Source organism: Furipterus horrens, unplaced genomic scaffold (assembly GCF_987537825.1).
Source record: "Furipterus horrens unplaced genomic scaffold, mFurHor1.1.pri manual_scaffold_3, whole genome shotgun sequence".
In the NCBI taxonomy this organism is placed as follows: domain Eukaryota; kingdom Metazoa; phylum Chordata; class Mammalia; order Chiroptera; family Furipteridae; genus Furipterus; species Furipterus horrens.
In genome coordinates, this window is record NW_028327173.1 from 6,091,956 (window position 1) to 6,112,219 (window position 20,264).

At 62.9% G+C, this 20,264-nt stretch overlaps 1 protein-coding gene across 6 annotated transcripts in view; it reads right to left on the reverse strand.

Annotated features, from left to right (window-relative positions):
• Positions 1 to 327: 327 nt before the first annotated feature.
• CASZ1 (castor zinc finger 1) overlaps positions 328 to 20,264 on the reverse strand; it is a 144,737-nt gene continuing 124,800 nt past the window's right edge. For 4 of the 6 annotated variants that reach the window (XM_090268583.1, XM_090268581.1, XM_090268582.1 and 1 more), the window contains 15 exons: positions 19,756 to 19,846; positions 18,885 to 19,049; positions 17,668 to 17,840; positions 16,604 to 17,445; positions 14,173 to 14,305; positions 13,886 to 13,949; positions 12,449 to 12,603; positions 12,189 to 12,311; positions 10,981 to 11,319; positions 9,265 to 9,463; positions 8,206 to 8,377; positions 6,240 to 6,391; positions 5,963 to 6,104; positions 4,999 to 5,298; positions 328 to 3,105 (listed from right to left, as the gene is read on the reverse strand). In XM_090268583.1, the coding sequence (XP_090124709.1) occupies positions 1,982 to 3,105; positions 4,999 to 5,298; positions 5,963 to 6,104; positions 6,240 to 6,391; positions 8,206 to 8,377; positions 9,265 to 9,463; positions 10,981 to 11,319; positions 12,189 to 12,311; positions 12,449 to 12,603; positions 13,886 to 13,949; positions 14,173 to 14,305; positions 16,604 to 17,445; positions 17,668 to 17,840; positions 18,885 to 19,049; positions 19,756 to 19,846 (4,174 nt within the window). In that variant the 3' untranslated portion in view covers positions 328 to 1,981. Of the gene's footprint in view, positions 3,106 to 4,998; positions 5,299 to 5,962; positions 6,105 to 6,239; positions 6,392 to 8,205; positions 8,378 to 9,264; positions 9,464 to 10,387; positions 11,320 to 12,188; positions 12,312 to 12,448; positions 12,604 to 13,885; positions 13,950 to 14,172; positions 14,306 to 16,603; positions 17,446 to 17,667; positions 17,841 to 18,884; positions 19,050 to 19,755; positions 19,847 to 20,264 lie in introns of those variants that run through there. The other 2 variants (XM_090268584.1, XM_090268585.1) reach the window with 2 other exon arrangements.

Consider the following 20,264-nt stretch of genomic DNA (forward strand, 5'->3'; position numbering starts at 1 on the left):
TTGACTTTGCTACATTGAAAAATGTTTGTTGTTGTTTTGTTTTGTTTTCCTTTACAAAACTCCTTCCACAGACTCACCGTCCTGTGGTCGGGCACAAAGTCCGGGCGGACGCTCAGCAGCAGCGCGGGCGCCCACGGAACTCAGGAGGCTCCGGTGGGGGCTGCTTTAGAAACGATACGTTTCCTGTTGAATCGCGTGCACCCCATCTAATTGTGCCCCCCTCCCTGCTCCCTCTCCGCTTCCGATGGTCCTGGCTTTCTGGCTGTGGGCAGCCAAGAAGACAAAAAAAAAAAAAAAAAAAAGAGAAAGAAAAAAAAAGAGAGAAAAAGGACACCACTGCCCCCCCCAGTTGGGTAGGGCTCCCCTTGGAGACCTGTGGGGAGGTGGCTCTGGGTGACAGGCCCTCCCCCCACCTGGGCCTTGCTCTCTCCCTTTGGCCAGAGTCTCAGGGTCCAACCTGAGACCAGCTGGTGGCCTGGAGTGGAGAGAAGGTGAACAGGAGGGGCCTGGGGTTGCCTGCCCTGGGTCCCTGTCCCCCTCATAGCCACTGGCCAGGTGTGTGTGCCAGTCAGGCAGGGTCCCGCTCTGGGTGTGGTGACCTCATCATCTCCAGGAAAGGGGGCAGGTTTCGAAAAGGGACCAGATCTGGGTGGGTTGCACCAACAATGAAGCATCCCAAACAAAATAAAACACGGGGGCGGGGGGCGGGGAGATAGCCCTATAAAGCCACACGCATAACCAATAGAGAAAAACTCAAATGTTAAATTAACTACAAACTTGTATCAACAGTAATAGTCCTTTTCTCTCGCCTCTACAAAATTCAAGTTAAAAGCTGGAATCACGCGGCTGCCATCCGTGCCAGGGTCAGGCAGGGCCGCCGGCGAGGCCTCTAAGTCACCGCTCAGCGGACCCCTGCGAGCGCGGGGCGGGCGGGCGGGCGGGAGGGGGGCCCGCGCCTCCGCCTGCTTCGCTTCCTTTTTGTTCTGTGTAGAGTAATAGCCTTGACGGGAAAAATACTGTACAACTTCCTCGCATTTTTTTCCATTTTGAATGTTAAAGCCCCGAACAGTCGCGTCTTTCCCGCTCCCACCACCTGGATGCTGACACCCGGGCGGGCGCAGCGCCCCAGCCCGGCGCTCCCGTCTGCGGCCAGGACGCAGCCTCCTTTCACCCGCCGCCGGCTGTCACCTCGCGGGCCCAGGGGCGCCCCTTCCGTCCACAGCCCTCGGGAGCAGTGGGGACAGGGCGACCGACCGCGGAGCTCCCGGCTCTGCTTGTTCCGTGAGGTCCCCTCCGCCGTCCTCGTAGTGTCGCCTTGCTGCCGCCGTGAGCCCCGCCCTCCCCACGGCGAGGAGGGGGCCTCGGCTGTGCGAACGGGGCCCTGCCAGACGCCACAGCTGCCGGCCCGCCTCGGGTGGTTAGGGGTGGGGGGCCCAGCGCCCCCCAGCGCCGTCCCCGTCCTGAGCAATGAGGAATCCCGCCGGCGCGGGCGCGGGCGTGGGCGCGGGGCCCGGGGTCCGGCCTCGGGGGAGGTCGTTTGGGGCAGCGGCTGGGGGGTCTGCGCCCGCCTCGCCCCCGGGACCCCTGCTCCCCTCCCCCACCCCGGACAAGAGCACCTTCTGTTTCCCTGAAGAAGATCCCCGAACTGCGGTTAGAAAGGGGTGCTCGGCGGCCTGTCCTTCCAGCCGCGGAGCTGCGCGGGCGGCGGGCGCCGGGGCGGCCCCGGAGCACCAGAGGGGGCCCCGCCTCTGCCCTGAGACGGACTCGGGGGTCCGGAAGCACCGGCGGGGCGGCGGGGGCCGAGCCCGGAGCGCCCCGCCCCTCACACCGGAACCACAACGAACATCTAGCTCTGTACAGAGGGAAGCTTGACGTATAAATACCATTTCTTACAAAATTAATAATAATAATAATAATAATAATAAACAAAGGGGTGAGCCCTCAGGGCGGGCGGCGGTCTCCCCCCCACCCCGCCCCGCGGCTAGGGCGAGGCGGCGGCGGGCGCGGGGGGCGCGGGGGGCGCGGGGACCGTGGGGCCGCCCAGGGCCGCCCGGTCTGGGCTCCGCGCCCCCGGCGGCCCGGCCTCGGGCAGCGACTCCTCCGAGTCCGTGCGCAGGTCCTCCTCGTCCTCGTCCTCGTCGTCCTCCTCGTCGTCCTCGTCGTCCTCGTCGTCCTCCTCGTCGTCCTCGTCGTCGTCCGCCTCCTCCTCGTTCAGCTCCAGCTCCTCCTCCTCGTCCTCCTGCGAGGACTCCCCGGCCGCGGGGCCGGGCGCGGGCGCGGCGGGGCCTTCGCGGGGCCCGGGGCCGTCGGGCGGGACGGGCTCGCCCGCGTCGCCCAGCCCCAGGCCCAGGCCGGCGGCGGCCGTCTGCAGGAAGAGCAGGGAGCTCCCGGGCTCGGTGCCCAGCGTCAGCGAGCTGTCCAGGCCGCCGGCGGGGCCGAGCGCGGGGCCCTCGGAGCCCGGCTCGCCGCGCTCCTGCTTCTCGTGCTTGCGCTTGTGCGAGTCCATCTGCGACATGCCCACGACCGTGTGGCGGCAGCCCGGGTACGTGCAGTGGAAGTGCGAGCACTTGAGCTTGTACTTGCAGTCGGGCACGCCGCAGTCGGCGCTCGAGCTGAACTGGCAGAAGCCGGCCGCGCTGATCACGTCCTGCTTGCCGTGGTGCTTGCGGTGCGCCGTGACCTTGGTGCTGTCGGTGCAGCGGAAGCGGCAACGCAGACAGTGGAAGTGCGTGCTGGTGCCCGAGAAGGGGCAGTCGGCGAAGTGGCAGCTGAGCGAGGCCTTGAAGCGCTTGAAGTCGTCCAGCACGAGGTTGTCCACGCGGTCGTGGTGCTGCGCGTGCTTGTACATGTGTGTGCGCCCACAGAACTTGTAGCCGCAGTTCTCGCGCGTGCAGTGGTAGTGGGTGACCTTGAGCGAGAACTGGCAGGCCGCGTCCTTGCAGTCCTCATAGAGGTCGAAGCGCCGGAAGCCCTCCAGCATCATGCCCTCGTCCAGCATCTTGCGGGAGGAGGCCGTCTTGCGCCGCTTCCCAAAAGGTGACATGTCCTCAATGATCCAAAAGCGCTTTTTGGCCCCCGAGGCTGTGGGCATGGAGATGGTGTTCCCTGGGGAGGGGCAGGGAGGTCAGTGCCCCCGTGGGCACCATTCCCAGGATCCCACCCAGGCAGGGCCCCCGAATCTGGCATGGTGGGCAGAGGGCAGCAGTTAGGGGCAACTCTAACTGCTGTGGGGGGGGGGGGGCCTCTCCCACTACACCCCCCGCCCAGAATAGCTCGGGAGCCCCAGGCTTCCCCCTGTGTCACCCACGTCTGCAGGATGACCACACAGGCGCCTGCCCCGGTGGCAGAGTGAGCAGCTCTGGGGGATGCGGTGACCGCTTCCTGGCCAGTTTGGGTGGGAAGTGAGGATTGTCCTGGTGCTAATTGAAGCTGAAGGGGGAATCTAGGTCGGCAGAGTGTAATTACCCAAGTTGGATGGGGGCCAGGACGCCATCACGCGCTGGCCTCTAATGAGGGACAGGCTGGCTCCTTCTCCCCGCCTGCTAACCAGTTTCCCGGGGGCCGCCTGTCTGTGTGTGGGACCAGCCTATTCGCAAAAGGGGTGCCAAGTGCCCTGGGGCTGTTTGGGGTTGTAGCTCCTTGCCCCGAGGAGCACTGTCTTCTCCTTGGTGCCAGAAGTTTCGTTAAGGTCTTGTTGGGGTTTCCTGCCCCCAGTGAGCCGGGAGAGGGCAGTTCTGCTGAGGGGCTGGGACTGGAGCAGGGCTCAGGCAGTGATGGGTGCCTCTCTGTGCCCACCCTACTGGCCCCAACCACTTCCCAGGACTCAGCTGTCCACTCAGCCGTGGTTGTGCTCCTGTCACCCTCTTTCTCGGTGAGGGGACCCTTAGAGCCGCAGGCTGAGGGGAGAACGGTCCAGGGAAAGTGGCAGCAGGCTTGGCACTCCCCGCCCACTCCCCCCGGAAACAACAGGGAAGCTCGCAGGCCCAGCCCAGCCCAGAGTGGGGGGTGGGCATCCTCCAGGCTCTTCCCACAGGGCTGACCTACTCAACCTTGCCCCCCGCCATCCTGCCTAGAAGGCCACCCTCTAGCGTACCACCCTGCTGCCCTGGCTACTTGGGACCCAGTCACCCACCCTTAGCAGGTGAACAGAAACTAAGGATTGCAATGAGGTAGGGGTCCCCGGCGGGGGGCAAGGGAGGGCCTGGGGCCTGAAGATGCAGGTGGGCAAGGAGTGGCTGCTTTGGGTCTCAGGGCATGGGGCTCCATCTGGTTACGCCAGCAACAGAGCTTTCGATGGGGTGAATTCCACGAGGGGGACCCCTGCCCTGCTCTCTGCCGTACCCCTGGGCCTGGCATAGTGCCTGCCACTCAGGCACAATGTGAGGCAAGAAGGAACGGAGGGAGAGGCCGAGCTGGGTGATGACAACACAGGGGACAGGGGAGGGCAGGTCGCTTCCGTGGGGTGCAGCAGACATGGGCAGGATGGAGGCACCTCTGCCACTGAGCACTGTGCAGGGTCTGGACCACGGAGTCCCCCTTCTTGCCTGGCTCCAGGGGTGGGCTTCAGGCCGGTGTTAGGACCCTCTGAACCCTGGCACGTGCCAGGCCCCAGCAACCTTCCCAAGAACACCTTCCGCCTCCCTTGGGCCGGGTCCCAGGTGAGCTCCCAAGAGCACTGGGGGGTAGGCTCTGTCTGGCCGCGGGAATCTCAGGCTGGGGCGGGCACAGCCATCTTGGGGCTGTGGCCAGTAGCCGACGAGATGCGGCAAGTCCCCGGGAGCCCTAGTGACGGCGTTCTGGCCTGCCTCGCAGAAGCTGAGAGCAGCAGACCCTGGGTGAGAGACCAGGCTCTCTGGGCTTGAGGGTGCTGGGCTGCAAGGGGCAGAAGGTGGCCCTGTCCTTGGCCCGGCAGGCCACAGAAAAGGGTCTGGTCCTGGACCTTGGCCTCATGGGTTGGCTGGGGTGACAGACACTGGTGAGAAGGCATGTGTGAGTTACCTGCAGCATCCTGAACTAGGGGGACGTCACTTTTTACTGGAGTTGGAGTGGCAGTGACAGGCGGGAAGCTGGGCGGGCTGCTGACGGGGTGGGCCAGGCCCCGGGCGGCTCCAAGAGCAGCACTGAGCAGAGAGTATGAGAGACAGGGTGGAGAGAAGAGGCATGGGAGGGCGGGGAGGGGTGCCCGGAGCACAGCCGGGGAGAAAGGTGGGGCCAGTGGGGGCGGTGGAGCCACACAGGCAGCCTGGTCACCGGCAGCAGCAGGAGGAGGAAGAGGAGGAGGAGGAGGAGCCGGGCAGCCTGGAGAGGGTGGAGAAAAGCAGAAAACAAAACAAAACAAAACAAAGAGGAAACAAACAAAAAAGAACCAAAATGAGAAACCCGATGGTAGAAGCAAGTATGACATGAAAACCCGTGGACAGATGAGGAGCAGAGAGATGCCACAGAGAAGAGCGGGAAGGAGGTGGCAGAGACAGAGCAGGAGGGGGAGGCAGTGCACGGAGAGGTCATGGGCTTGGCCAGGGCCTGTGGCACAGCCCTGCCCAGTGGGACCCTGCTCTAGGCCCCAAGGACCCTGCTGGGGGCAATGGTGGAAGGACCAGAAGAGGCGCCGGGGCTGGGCGGGGCGGGCACGTGCCTTGGCCCCTGGGCACTCCCAGGCCTTGCTCGCTGGCTGGGGGCTCTCCCGGAGGCTGAAACTGAGTGCCCGGGAGGTGAGCAGAATGGCAGGAGGTGGCCTCAGGGACACATGTCCCAGACCAGCTGGCTCTGCTGCACACTGGCCTGACTTCCTTTGAGGCCACTTGACCATGAACCTCCTGTCCTAGAATAGGCTCAGCGGTGCTGGCCTCGGGGGTGGGGGGATGGCTCGGGGGGGGGAGAAGGGCCTGGCCCAGCCTGGAAGCTCCCGGGCCCTGGGCCCCTCCCGGCCTGCCCTCACCGGGCCCCCCGGCTGCCCGCTCACCTGCGGCGGTGCTCTCGTTGCCCACAGGGGTGCTGGAGCAACTTCGGTCCATGGTGGACGACTCGGAGGACACGGCGCCCGGGCTGCAGCCGGTGTAGTCCACGTACTCGTCGGTCTCAGTGTCCAGCAGGCTCGGGGCGCCCTGAAAGGACGTGGGGGGCCCTGAGGAGGCCGGGCTGGGGACTGTGCCGCCCACAGAGCAGCATGGCCCACCGTCTGGAAGCGGGAGGGGGACCCTGGGTGGGCGAGAGGCAGCCTGTCCGGGCCGGGCGCTCACCTGGGAGGGGGGCACGCGGTCGAAGTTCTTCCCCAGCACTCGGCGCATGTGCTTGCGGGCGTGGGAGGTCATCTGGTGCTTGAGCAGGAAGGAGAACTGGCAGCCCTCCCGGATGCAGTGGAAGTGGCTGTTCACCTGGTTGTACTTGCAGCCTGCGGACACAGCCCCCTCGGCCGTGAGCCTCCCCGGCGGGCCAAGGCTCGGCGCCCACTGCGCGGCAGGCGCTGTTCTGGGCACGGCATCTGGGGAAAGGGCCCTTCCCCCATGTGGCATTCCTCCGCGGATGGCTTGTACCCCACCCCAGCCCCAGGGAGTCCTGGGCCACCTGGCTGTCCGAAGCCCGGGACTCCCCCCCCACCCCCCAGCCTAGCACAGAGGCATGTGACAATGGCAGGCTGGCCCCATCCTCTGCCCCAAACACTGACAGGGCCATGGGGCCCAGGCCAGGGGGCCCTAAGGACCTGTCCACGAGGTCAGCCACCTCCCAGCAGCCACCTGGGGGAGCCTGGGGCTGCCTGCCCTCCACCCCCCGCCCTCCACCCTCCGCCCTGCCCCCTCCCACCTCCACCTCTGCTTTGCTCTGGGCTGAGAACAAACAGCAGGCGGGACTGAGACAATATCAGCAAAGGGCAGGTGAAGGCCTGTCTGTTGCCACGGCACCTGATCTGGCCAGGTGTCCTATGTCGCCCCCCAGCTTTGTCTGGCCCCAGCTAGCACCCAGAACACCCAAAGCTGAGTAAGTAACAGCAACTGCAGAATACCCTGACACCTGTAAACTAGGCCAGAAATGGCCCAGGCCACCGACTGTTGACGTCTGTTGCCATGGTTACCAACCCTCTCCCAGGTCACGAATTTTTTGAATTCATACTTGAAGAAAAGGTTTGTGCCCTCTCTTTCCCGCCAGCTGACTTTGGGTGTCTCACCCTTCCCCTATGGGGGGGTCACTGTGCAGCAGACAGCGGCCCCCCCTGTGCTCCCCGAAGACCCTGCTGCTGTGGCCACTGGAGTCACAGCTGGGCTCGCCTGCAGGGTGGGTGTCTCTGCCCAGCCTGCCGGGCTACTGCCTGGCCTCCAGTCTGCCCGGGCAGGCTCTTGCCCCTTGTCAGCAGGCCTGCGAACACGAGGCTCCATCCTGGGGCAGGAGGACAGGCTCTGCCCTCTGCCTGCAGGTCCTGGAGCCCCTCCCTGCGAGCACCCCCAGGGCAGGCTCTGGGGGGCTCTGTGCTGAGGCTTGTTGTGGGGTGGGCTGGGGGCAGCTTCCCTGCAGGGGCCCAACTCTCCACAGCAGAGGTAACTCAGGCATCTGCTGTCTAGGTTGGGGCCATCTGTGACCTGCTCCTGCCGGCTCCTCCTTCTGGGTCACCCCAAGTCAGGGATGCTATGGGCCTAGCCCACCGTGAACCTGCTTGTCCCATGAAGTCCCCGACACTGAGCGTGTGCTGGCCCCAGCAGATACCACAGAAACCTTAGCTGCCACCCCCCATGACCTCTTGCCATCGCGAGGAGCTCAGCACATGGCTGTCCCTCCATAAATGTCAGCCGAATGAATGAAGGCACAGCGGACAACCATGGTGCACCTGAGCCAAAACCCTCATTGGGAAAATACCCCGGGACAGGGAACTTCAGCAGCTCCTAACACTCCCTGGAGAGCTCTCTTGGAAAGGAAAGGAGAGATGTTAAGTCTAGGCCTGGGCACCCTGAGGAGGTCCCGGGCCTTCCCCTGGGTGGGGGCAGCACTCTGGGTCACACGCACCCCTTTTCACGGGCTCTCGAGTTTTGCCTGATTTCCTAGTTTGAAAACGCTGGGCCTGTGATATGCAACATTTTTAACAAAACATGGAGCCTGATGTGCAAGGGCAGTAGGTAGGTCCAAGAGAAGTGAGCCAGGCCACCAGGCCCTCAGGGGCCAGAGCCACAGCCCTGCCACCTGCTGCCGGTCCCCACCGCCCGCTCGGGCCTTCAGTACCTAGCCGGCCGCACTCCTCGCGCTTGGTGAAGTACTTGAACCCGTTGGCCGCCCGCCGCTCAGCTTTCTCGTGCTTCTTTATGTGCCACGGTAGCTTGGTGGTGATGTTGGTCACAAAGTAGCAGCCAGTCCGGAGACAGTGGTAGTGGCCACGCATCCGGAACTCGCAGTGCTGCAGGGAGACAGGAGGGTCAGACTCACGTGCCCGAGGCCTCTGAGCTGCAGCGGGCCCCTGGTGTACGTGTTTTCCCATGCTCAGAATCAGAAAACACAACCGGGTCAGGACCTTTCGCATGTTAAAAAGCAGTATGTCCCACCCTGGCTCGTGTGGCTCAGTGGATTGAGCGCCGGCCTGCGAGCCAAGTGTCGTTGGTTCGATTCCCAGTCAGGGCACATGACTAGGTTGCACGTCAGATCCCCAGTTGGGGGCGTGAGTAAGAGGCAACCACACAGTGATGTTTCTCTCCCTCTCTTTCTCCTTTCCCCTCTCTTTACAAATAAACAAACTAATTTTTTTTTTTTTTAAAAGGCAGTATGTCCGTTTTGTCATTTGAACTGCAACATCCTACCTGGTATAGTTGCCATTGCTTCTAGAGCCACCCCCAGAGCAGACATCCCTAATCTATTCTAGCTCCTCTCAGTGTGCCCAGACCTAGGTCTGGACTCCAACGCGCTCGCCACAACGGGGGCAGGCCTTTCTGGTGACTCTGAGCTGCCTTCCTGTCTGGGGCACAGACAGTTCAATCTCTCTGTGCATCCCCTGTGCCTATTTTAAAATCTAGGCCTTTGGGAAAGGGAGCCTCGCTAGTTCCAGGAGGCAGACCGATGCCAAGGGCACAGTGGCTGCCCAGCGTGGAGTCACCAGTGAGGGTTTGGATGAAATGACAGACTTCACCAACCGAACACCGATCTGAACCCCTGCCCAGGGCCTCCAGGGGCAGACGGTGTCGTTTCCAGAGCCTGGAGGAGGCCGCTTCAAAGAGCGCACGAGAAGGCCTGCTTCTCGCCTCCCTGCCCCGGCCCCTCCCCGCCCCCACCTCGCCCGCTCTGGGTGCTGACCTGGTTGGGGCAGAGGCACTGCAAGGAATAGTAGGCGAACTGGTCTCGCACGTTCACCAGGTTGTTGCTGGGGTTGATGTGGTCCAGGCAGTGGGACTCGGCCTTGCCGGAGGTTTTGCAGACATACTTGCAGCTCCCAAAGAGGCAGTGGAAGTGGAACTTGTTGGCGTACTTGCAGTCCGTCGCGAGGCAGGGATCGCTGGAACGAAACCACAGCCCAGGAGGTCATTGGCATTCCCGGTGGCCTCCCCGCCAATGTCCTGACATTTGCTCATGCTGGGGTTCTGCTCCCCAGGCCCTCATGGTGCAATCAAGAGGAGTGGTCCCTGGGCTGCCCTCTTGCTCAACGGGATGATTCAGCCTGAGGAGACTACAGATCCCAGCATGCATTCCTGCCTTCTTTTTGGAGCTTGGATGGCACAGAAGGGATTACAGTCTGCAGGCTGCCCAGAGCATTGCATGCTGGGACACGTAGTTTCCACGGCCACACCTCAGGATTACAGATAAGGATGTCTGCAATAACTTCTTGGATATGAAAATGAGGGATGGCGCTGCCAGCCCTGGCGGGATGCCAGCGAGGCCTGGCTGGCATGGCACGGGGGCGGCCCTAGATGTGGCTGACAGACAGGGTGTAGGCAGGCGGGGAGCTTTGCCACCACGGGGCCTGGGCCAGTGGGAATGTGTGCCTGGTGTCAGGTCCTGCTGAGGTTCACAACTGCTGGGGCTCCCAGGGTCAGCTCGTGGCTTGGGGTGCCCACCCACGCACAAGCCAGCTGAGTGGTGGGGATGACGGGGTGGGAGGAGGGCTGGGCCCAGCCCCCATGGCTGGCCTGCTTGTGAATGCCAGCCCCTGCCCCAGAGCCCTGCCCCCCACCCCCCGGCTGCAGACAGGCCTGGAGGGGGCTGCACTCCAGCCGCCTGCCCTGGCTGCACACGGCTGCCCCCAGCACCAGACCCGGTGGGCCCTCTGACCAAGTCTGGGAAACTAAGAGGCCCGCCACTCTGGGGAGGGGAAGGCGGGAAGGGAGGCTGGAGGAAGGGTGGCGAGGAGTGCAGGTCCCCTCCCATGCTGTGGGCCCGGCCCCAGGTGCTCAGACAGGGAGGACAGCTGCCACTCAGGTGGTGAATGTTCACATCCAATTTATTACTTTTATTGAGAACAGGAAGCCGCACACGTAACGATACAGAGTCACCGTTCTCGCCGCAAGTAGCCACCACCATCGAGTGAAGAAGGTCCCTTCTCCCCCTGAGAGCTCAGGCCATTGTGCAGGTGGATGTGGGCCTGGAGGGTGGCCTAGCTCCCTGACCGCCAGCCCATGACCTGGCTCGCCCTGCAGAGACTCAGCCACGGGTCCAAGCCACGGAGGAGACCCCCGGGGCGGCCCGGAGGGGGATGCAGCCTTCCTCGCGGGCGAGACCGCTGCTCCCGGCCCACCTAGGCCGGTCCTTGCAGCTTTGCCACTGGCCCTCTGCAACAGCGGCCGCTACCACCGCAGTCTCCCCCCCACCCTGGCCACCTGCTCTGGGGACAGGCAGTGAGGTCACAGCGGCATCATCTTTGGCTAGAAGGACATTGCCTGATGACTGTGTCCCAGAGGCTGAGGACAGCCAGGGCTAACTGCACGCTGGGGAGCCATGGCTCTTGGTGGTCCTGGCTAGCACCTACTCCCGAGATACGCGGGGGACACGGGACTCCCGGCTCATCGAGGGACTCACTTCTCCTGGAACTGGAGGAATCCGGGTTTGACCTGGGGCTTGGCGTTCTCTAGAGAGGTCGTTGCCAAGGGTGAAGTGGGCAGGTGAGGCACGGATGCTGGAATCTGAGGCATCTGGGGGATGGTGGAAGCCAGCTGCTTCCAGGCGAGCAGGGTGGGGGTGGAGGGCACCGTGGCCAGGCTGGGGGTCGGCCCCTCCAGAGAGGAAACCGTGGCCGTGGTGACGGGCGGCGCTGGAGGGGACGAGGGGGCCAAGGAAGGTTTGGTCTCAGCAGCTGAGGCTGGGAAGGAAGCCTCTGCGTTCCCTTTCACGGCTCCTCCCTCCGTCCGGAAGTGGAAGCTGCAAGAGGCAGAATGGGGTGTCTCAGGTCGGGAGCGGAGAGGCCCCTGAGCAGGTCACCTCGCCCCTGCCGGGCAGGCCTGGGGGCGGTGGGCCCTGCCTCAGGGGCCCAGGGGCAGAGTGACCCCATCTCATCCCCAGCACTGGACCCCACCAGCAGGGAAGGACTGAGAGGCAACTGAGTTCTCTAGTCCTGAACTTTGGCTCCCGGTTCTGTCCTAATTACCCCTTCCTGCTCGTGACCTTCCTGGTGTGTCTGTCCCTAGCTCCTCAGAAGGGGCCGGGGCACAGCAGGCCCTGGCTGACAAAGCCCACCTTCCAGAACCTGCTCCAAAATTTAAAGGTGGATCTCGGCATTCAAAGCTGGTTCCTCTGCAGACTAGCAGCTGGGGCTGCCGAGCAGGGAGCCTGGTCCGGGGCTTGGGGAACAGTGGCAATCTGTTTTAAATGTTTATAATTTCTGAGTTCAATTACAATAGGCAGCTGGGCTTCCTGCTTTTCAGCTCGATGGCTTTTACCAATTTCATTATTTTTAGGTCAGAGAGAATCTACAGATGCAGTGTTTTGGCTTGAAACGGACTTCCCGGAGGGCCCCTGCCTGGGTCAGGGTCGGGTCTCTGCACCTGCGCTGGGGCCGAGGCTGCACTGGCCCCGCAGCTCAGAGGACCTGGCCAGGGGCTGAGCAGGTGGAAGGACGGGGAAAGCCGGCCTGTTTCCGGGCAGCCCCTTCGGAGAAGCCGGCTCAGCCTCTGGGGCCGTTTGTGGTGGGAAACCACGGGTCGGCGTGGAAGGCAGGCACCCAGCCCAGAGCCCAGTGCGGCTAAAAGGGGCTGGGTTTAAACGGGCCCCTTCCCAGGACCCCAACTCACTTGGCATGCTTGATGGCCCCGTCCAGGGTGCTGAAAAGCGCGCCGCACTCCTCCACCACGCAGTGGAAGTGGGCCTTGTGAAGGAAGTCACACTGGGCGTTGCAGAAGTCCTTGGTACCAAACCTGGCCAGAGGGGTCGGCTGGTTAGAGGCGGCGCCGGGGGTCTGGCGAGGCCGGGGTGTGCTGCGGCTGGGCACTGGCCACCAGGACAGGGGGCACGCCCCCCCCCCCCCCCTTTGCTCTCCCGGCCAGCCCCTCACCTGCGGAGGTACACCTTCCAGGGCTCTGACAGCTTCTCCTGCACCAGCGCCTTCGCGGCCTTGCCCTGAAAGGGCGCAGACTCCGCCGCGGGGCTCCCCTCTGCTTCCGTCTTGATGCTCAGCAGGCTGCCGAGGTTGGGGTTGCCCTGAGACATCTGTGAGGGGGACAGGGGCCGTGCTTGGGGCTGGGGGACTCAGGACACAGACCTGGCTCCCTGGGGGGCAGCAGCAACTCTGGGCCACTTGGGTCTCTCACAGGCGACCAGAGCCCAGCCCTGCTGGCCCCAAGGAGGACAGGAGGCGGGGTCCCGTGCGACTGGAGCCCTCTCCACGTGGACGCCGCCCGGCCCCGTGGGCTGCTGGGGCTCCCGCTCACAAACCCAGCGCTGCAGGAGCGAGCACTCAGGCTGAGGCTGAGAATCGGGGTGCCCTCCTGCACAGCTCTCCCCAGACCTCATGGCTCCCTGGTTATTTTCCGGCCAGGTTTTCAAAAGAAGTGCAGGAGGAGAAGGGGTAGGGGGAACCCCTATGAATTCCTTGAGAACAAGGAAAGGCACACAAAGGAGGAGCAGAGAGTGGGGAGGGAGGCTCATGGGGTCAGAGGGAGGCAGCTGGAAGCTGCTGGGTGAGAAGGGGGAACGGCGGGGCACGTAAAGGCCTGACCAAGGCTCCGACAGAAAGGGGCGAGGGGTGCCGGGGAAGGACCTAAGAAGAAAAAAGGAGAGCACAGAGCAAGCAGGAGAGAGAGGGAAGGAACAGGGACCAGGCACGGGGCAGAGGGCAGAGGGCAGAGGGCAGTGGGCAGCGGGAGGCTCCTTCACGGCCCAGGGCCCCCGCCCCACGGTGCCCGGCCCAGGCCCGGCTCCCTTCTCAAAGTCACTTGTGTTCAGTAACCAAATTAATCTTGCTGTAGTCAAATTTATCATGTGAAGGGGGAAAATGTATTTGAGATGATGTATAATTTACAAAGACCCTGCATTATTTAAAATAAATATTCTGGAGCGACCTCTGCGGAAGGCGTCCGAGACCATTACTCAACCTGAAAAGTGGAAATTGATGCTTTGCCCCCTTTTGGTCCCCCTCCCCCCTCCCTTTTTAAACAAACAAAAAATATACAAAATAAATAAATAAATAACACGGATAACTAACAGTGAAAGAAGTTGGAGGGCTCAGGAAAAGCTTTTGGAGGCCTCCGTCTGGAGGGAAAAACGGGGTGTCAGAGGCTGGAATATATTTCTGCAGCCAGTTCATTAAATTAATTTGTAAGCAGTGGCTCTGAAATTATATCCGATGAAAAATGGCCTCAAAATTTAAATGGTACAAACTCATCTTATTAGAGGCAAAACATTAAAAAACAAACACATCCCCCCCACCCCCCAGCACAGCTTTAATTTCTCTGGGTGGGGGAATGGGAGGCGTGTGATGGATGATTCTTACCTTATTCATAAGCGAGGATAAAAGAGATGAATTTGCCGGGACTGCGTGGCCATTTGATTCATTACTGGAACACACAAACCAAGGGGCTTTAGCTCAGATGTACATGGGATGGAGCCCGGAGCCCCGTCCCTCCCAGCCCAGCCCTGGGGCTCCGGCCAGCCTGCTACATCTGCCTGGGCAGGGGATGACCCCTCGGCCCCTGTCCCCGGCGGGGTCTGGTGCGGAGGGTGCTGTACCCTGAGCCTCCTGCAGGGGGGCTGGGCAGGGAGGCCCTGGCCTCGCCTCACCTGGGCTCCTTCACAGTCAGGTCTACACTGCGGTCCTGGGAGGCCTCGTGGGAACCTGGGGCTCCAGCGTTCTCACCGGGCTCCTGCTTCACCGGGGCTGGGGGAAACCTGGCAGGAGTGGCCTGCCCATTTCCTACAGGGAGGGGAGGGAAGACGCGGTTAGAGGGGCCGAGGGCTTCGTACTGAGCACAGACCGGAACCCCCCGAAGGGAGGGCAGCGGGCTGGGTGGGCTGGCTGCCGGTCAGCGCTTCTCCCCACTGACATGATCGCCTGTGACGCTCACCCCCGCGTGGCAATTCTTCAAGTGATAATTATTGCAAAATTATGTCCAAGTTGTCCAGGCTCCGGGCCTCCTGGATGAGAAGGGCGGGAGGCCAGGGAGGGGGCCGGGCGGGTGTGGGGGCCCTTCATTTTCTCCACTGACTGTCACAGTCAATTTGTGGGGCTGCCGCTTAGGCTTTTATTAAAGACTCTGTTAACGCTGAGGGAAAGTGGCAGATCTAGACTGGGAGCTGTGCCCCCTCCGCAGGTCCCCATCCCACTGTTGCCGGGGCGACAGCCCTGCCTTCCACTGAGCATGCCTAGGAGGGGCATCTGCTGGGTCAGGGCTATGGAAGCTGACAGCCAATCAGAGTGGTTCAAACTATGTGACCTTGCCCGTCAAGCTGTCCAGGGCAGGGATGTGAGGCTGGGCTGGGCTGGGAGGTCGGGTAGGAGCCGTTGGGGTGTGGGCATCGGGGAAAAGGCTGGAGCAGGATGGGCAGAGGATTTGGGAGGCCAAGCAGAGTAGGGGCATAAGAAGTCGCTGACAGGAACATGTCCACGGAGCCTTCCTCCATAATCCCCAAGTGACTGAAATATTAATCTGCCCCCAGGCGCTGCAGCTGACAGAGAGCCGCTTCACAGGCAGCAAGTGGCATTTTATTAAAAAATAAAGGGAAATGAGCCCTCTTCCTCTTTGCTTGACCTTTCTTTTGGGGAAAGGAGACTTTTCTACTGAAAAGGGAGTCCTTGACAGTCTGGCCACTAAGCCCAGTGTGGCCTTGGTGACTTGCAGGCACCTGGCCAGAGGGGCGTAGCCCCGGATGGTCCCCGATATCCCTCCCAGGAATATAAGGTGAGTCGCTCCAAGCTGCCCGCGGACAGGAGTGGCCCACCAGGGACAGGATAGTTTTCAGAACTCAGTGTGTCCACATTCCAGCAGCTCCCCAAAGTCACTTGCCCAAGTTCCCCAGGGAAAGAAAGCCCAGCCCCCGTGCCAAGCACTGGCAGCCCTCTGGGAGGTCTGGGCCACAGGGACCCTCAGTCATGGCTGGTCTCCAGACAGTCTCGCGGGAGAGCAGGGCGCACGGGCTCAGGCGCCACAGTGCTGAGGTCCAAGTTGCTACTCCGCCACCTTCTAGCTACGCGCCGGAAACAGACGAGCCCCTCACTCTCCAGCAGCTCCACAAGGCGGGACCTTTGCTGTCTTCTCTGCCACGTCCCCAGCACCCACTTGGGGCCTGGCCCTCAGCAAGGGCCAGCAGTTGTTGAATGACTGAGTGAGGTGAGCTATGTCCCAGCCCTGAGCCCACGCTTCCCAAGCGTTCGCCTGATGCTAATCATGTGGGGCGGGGGAAACGGGAGGAGGGAGGTCAACGGAAAAGCCAAAAAGTCCCAGAAAAAAAGGCAAGAACAATTTTAAAAGGGCAGAAACCATGAGACAGAGGAGGATCGCCTGTCTCGGTGAGCCAGCGGGGGGGGGGGGGGGGGGGACACAGAGATGTGACTGGCTCCACACCTCCAACATGGTGACTGATGGGGGAGCCTAGACCTTTGGTTACACTAGCCACACTTAAGCCCCCAGTAGCCACGTGTGACTTGTGGCTGCCACACCGCAAGGTGCCGAACAGAACAGGTCCGTTGCTGTGGAGAGTTCTACCAGACGGGGCAGACCCAGAGGCAGGGCCCGGGAAGGGCACCCTCAGCCTGAGAGGCTGTCCAGGCACCAGTCTCCCCGAGTGTTCCTGAAGGGGAGCCCTCGGCCCCTGGGCTCGACTCGCATCCCCTCCAAGTCGCCTGGGGGAAGCCCTAGGGAAACCTGGGCCTCTGGGGCTGCTCCCATGGGGGGCTGGACTTGGGACTCGGCAGGGTGAGAGGACCAGGGTCGGGGGGGAGGGCAGGGTTATTGCCCCCACCTCACAGATGAGGAGACGGAAGCAAGAGCTGCCTGGGGTGGGCAGGTCAGGATGAGGAGCCCCAACAGGAAATGAACAGGATGGAGGCAGAGAGGAGGCAAAGAGCAGGGTCTGAGGGGCAAGGGACTTGGGTGCAGGGAGTAGGAAGAGGCCCCTGCCAAACACTCCCCCCGTTTTGCTCTGCAACCTGCAACCAGGGAGTGCCTGGGGTCTGCAAGGTGCTTGCTTCCTGGGCAGGGCCCAGCCTGCTCACCTGGATCAAAGGTGGCAGAGGGCTTGAGGGCGGCCGCAGCCAGCCTGGCCATCATGGGCGAGATGAGGCCCTTGCTTGCAGAGATCCTCTCCATGATGGAGGTGGGGGGCACGGAGACCGAGGTGGCAGCGCTGGGGGCTGAGTCACCGGCTCCTGAGGCGGCCAGCGTGGGCGTGTCAGGGGTCGCCGAGGCTACTGCCCCAGAGGACATGGCGCCCAAGAGGCCGGGGGTGCCCACAGGCAGGGAGGCGCTCCCGCGGCCCGGAAGGATGGGGAAGTACGTTGCAGCGGTGGGCAGGCCTGAGTTGGAGAGGGCCAGCGCCAGGGGGATGGAGCCAGGCAGGCCCTGGGACAGCAGCCCGGAGATCTTGCTGTTGGGAGGCTTGGCGGCGCTGGGCGCGGCCTCGGCGGCGGCCGTGGCAGCAGCCAGGGAGGCGGAGGACTGCTGGCTGGTGGGGGAGGCGCTGAGGCTGGAGTTCTTGCTGCTCAGGGCGGAGAAGTCCACCAGGTCGTCGTTGCTGGACTCCTCGTGCTCCGTGTCCTTGGCGCCCAGCAGCGCGGGCGGCAGCCCCAGCACGCCCGAGGAGCGGATGTGCCGGCGCTCGTGCTTGCGCTTGTGCGAGGTCATCTGGCTGGTGGAGGTGAAGGTGAAGCCGCAGCCCGCGCGGATGCAGTGGAAGTGGTTGGTGGCCTTGCTGTACACGCAACCCTCGTACTTGCACTCCTCGTACTTGTAGAACTTCTTGAAGCCGTCCTTGGCGTAGGCGTCATCCTTGATGTGGTAGCTCTTGTGCTTCTCGATGTCACACTTGTTCTTGAAGGTGAACGTGCAGCCGGGGCGCCTGGATGGGACATCGGGAGCCTGTCACGGGGCCTCGTGGGGCCGGGCGGGGGCCCTGCTTTGCTCCCACCAGGGCCCAGGAGGTCTGGGCCTCCCGTGGGAGACCGGGCAGGACACTGAGCTGGGGCTCTGAGCAGCCCTCTGCTCCTGTTCCTGCTCCCTTGGGGACGCTGCGCCTGGTTCCCGGCCTCCCGGCCCTCCTCCAGGCCAGCCGCCCAGTTACCTGCAGTGGAAGTGTGTGGTCTTCTGCCCGTAGAACTGGCAGTCGGCCGTGCCGCAGTCCTCGGTGGCTCGGAAGCGCTGGAAGCCGTCATTGATGAGCTGGGTGTTCTTTTTGTGGAAGTTCTCGTGCGTCATCACGTCTGATGTGCTCGTGTACACCTTGTTACAGCCCACCTGCGGGGGCCAGAACGGCAGTTAGGGGAACGCAGGCCAGGGCGCCGGGGCCGAGGTCAGAGAGGCTGTCCTGATGGACGCAGCTGGGGCCTGCGGGCCTCGGACCCCTGACCCCCCTGCGCCGGGGAGCTTCTGCACCTGTAAACACCCAGCTGGGGGGACCGAGAAGGGTAGCTTAGGAACCAAGGCAGAAAACCTCTAACGACCTCCAGGGCCTGGCCCTGCCTGTGCTGAGGTGTCTTCAGGGATCCAGGACAGTCTCCTGCCTATGCGTGGGAGACCCGTCCCACAGGTGATGGCTTTGGAGTCCCCATCTGTGGCTCTACCTCGAAAGCCCCCGGGGCGGGTAGGGCTGGACCCTGGGGCCTGGCAGTCACCTTTAGCCCAGGGACTCGCTTCGCGGATGGTTCCTGGCACAGGGCCCTCCCCACCCACCCCAGCTGCGCCAAGGCAGGCGATGTTGCCATATTGAGTAAAAACCAGTGGAATCTGAACACTCTTGAAGGCTGGGCCGTGCCAGTGTCTGCACCATCTCAGAGCCCGGGGAGCGAGCCCCCCTCTCCTCCTGGCCCAGGTTGTTTCACGGAGCCCATAACAACCCCCTGACAAATACCGGGGGAGGCACAGCGGCTGCTATTTGCAACCCAAAGTTGCTCCCCCTGGACCTGACACCTTGAAAAAGCCCAGACTCGGCGTGGCATTAAAACAAAGAATTAAACAAAAACCTCCTCAGGAACCATTTGCAATGCTGCTCTTGGTGTTAAAGCCTGAAAAATGTCGGTCTGTATAAACAGCCCGCTGAGCTTTACCCACACCAAGTATGGCCATGGGGGAGGCCCCGCCCTGGCCCACCAGCCACTGCCCAAGCCCAAGCCCCCAGGGCTCTGCATGTGCCCGCCGCCCTCCCTGCCCGGGGTGAAGGACCAGAGGAAGGGAGGCTCCAGGTCAGGGAGCACAGCCCTGCCTGGGGCGGGGGCGGGGCGGGGCATGCACGGGGCATGCACGGGGGCGTGGCATAGCGGGGGGCGGGGCGGGGCGCGGCACCTGCATGCAGTGGTAGTGGGTGCTCTTCCCGTTGAGATGGCAGCCGTGGTAGTAGACGCTGCAGTCGTCCAGCGGGCTGAAGCGCATGAAGCCGTGCTGCAGAGAGTTGTCCCGCTTCTTGTGCATGTTGTAGTGCCGGATCACGTCCTGCTTGCTCGTGAACCGCTGCCGGGAGAGGGCTGGGTCGGAGGGAGCCTGGCCTGCTCCTAAGCCAGCTGCTGGCCAAGGGGCCACCTGGTCTCCCTGTAAATAACCCTGCTGGGGGATGGGGCAGCCCGGGTTGCCCCAGGGCCAGTGCACCGGACCTTGGAGGGAACCGTTCCAAAGGTCCCAGGACCACAGACTCTTCCCTGACCTCCTCCCAGGCTCCCAATAGCCGTGCCCAGGAGCAGAGAGGATGAGCTGCACAAGGCCTTTAAGGGAGGGGCTCTGATGGGGACTCAGCCCGTGCCACCTGTGGGCTATGCCAGTGGGGCTCCTGGCGAGATGGGGCGCAGCCTGTGTGCAGACTGTCTGGACCCCCATCCGTTCACTAGCTCCGCACTCACCAGCGGGCAGCTCCTCATATAAGTGACAATCTCACTGAACGTCAGTGTTACCATCTATAAATCGGGGCAGGGCGACCAAGCTCCTAAGGACACTGGGAAGATCCATTACATGAGGTACCCAGGACATCTGACACAGCCCTTGGTGCATGGCAGACTCCATGGACGGGAAATTGAATTACTAACACCAGGAGGCAGATGGCTCCAGACCCTACTAGATGCCTCGTGGGCAGGAATCTGGGAACGTGGACAGGCCGGGCGCTTTTCTGGGCTTTCTCACTCTCCGAGTTAAGTTGCCGTGGCCGTGGCCGTGGCCGTGGCCTTACCTGGTAGTTGCACTCAGGGTCGAGGCAGTGGTAATGCTCGCGGTACTGGTAGGCACAGTGGATGTGGCCGCAGTGCTGGCTGCCCGAGAACCTGCGGACAGGGACAGGCTCAGACCTCCTGTGTGCCAGTCCCAGCAAGGACTCTTCCGGGGGCCTTGGCCTACGCCCCCAGAGAAGTGCTCTGGGCCCTGTGCGGGGCTGCGGGTGGGGCGGGGATGTGCAGGGGTGATGTGGCAGAGGCCTGAGGTGGCCAGGACAGGTGATGGGGCCCGTCAGGAAGCCTAGAGCCAATGAGCTGCAGACCCATCCCATCTGCCCTGGCAGTCCCTCTGTCCTGGGACTGAGTGCCAGGCAGGGCACAGAGGCCTGGCCCCAACATGGGGAGGAAGAAGCTGGGGCCAGCCAAGAGTCAGAGCAGGGATGGGGAAGAGATCTGATAGGGGAGGAGGGGATGAGATGGTGAAGGCAGGAGCCCCCAAGGTGGCCCAACTACCTTTTGTGCAGGTGTT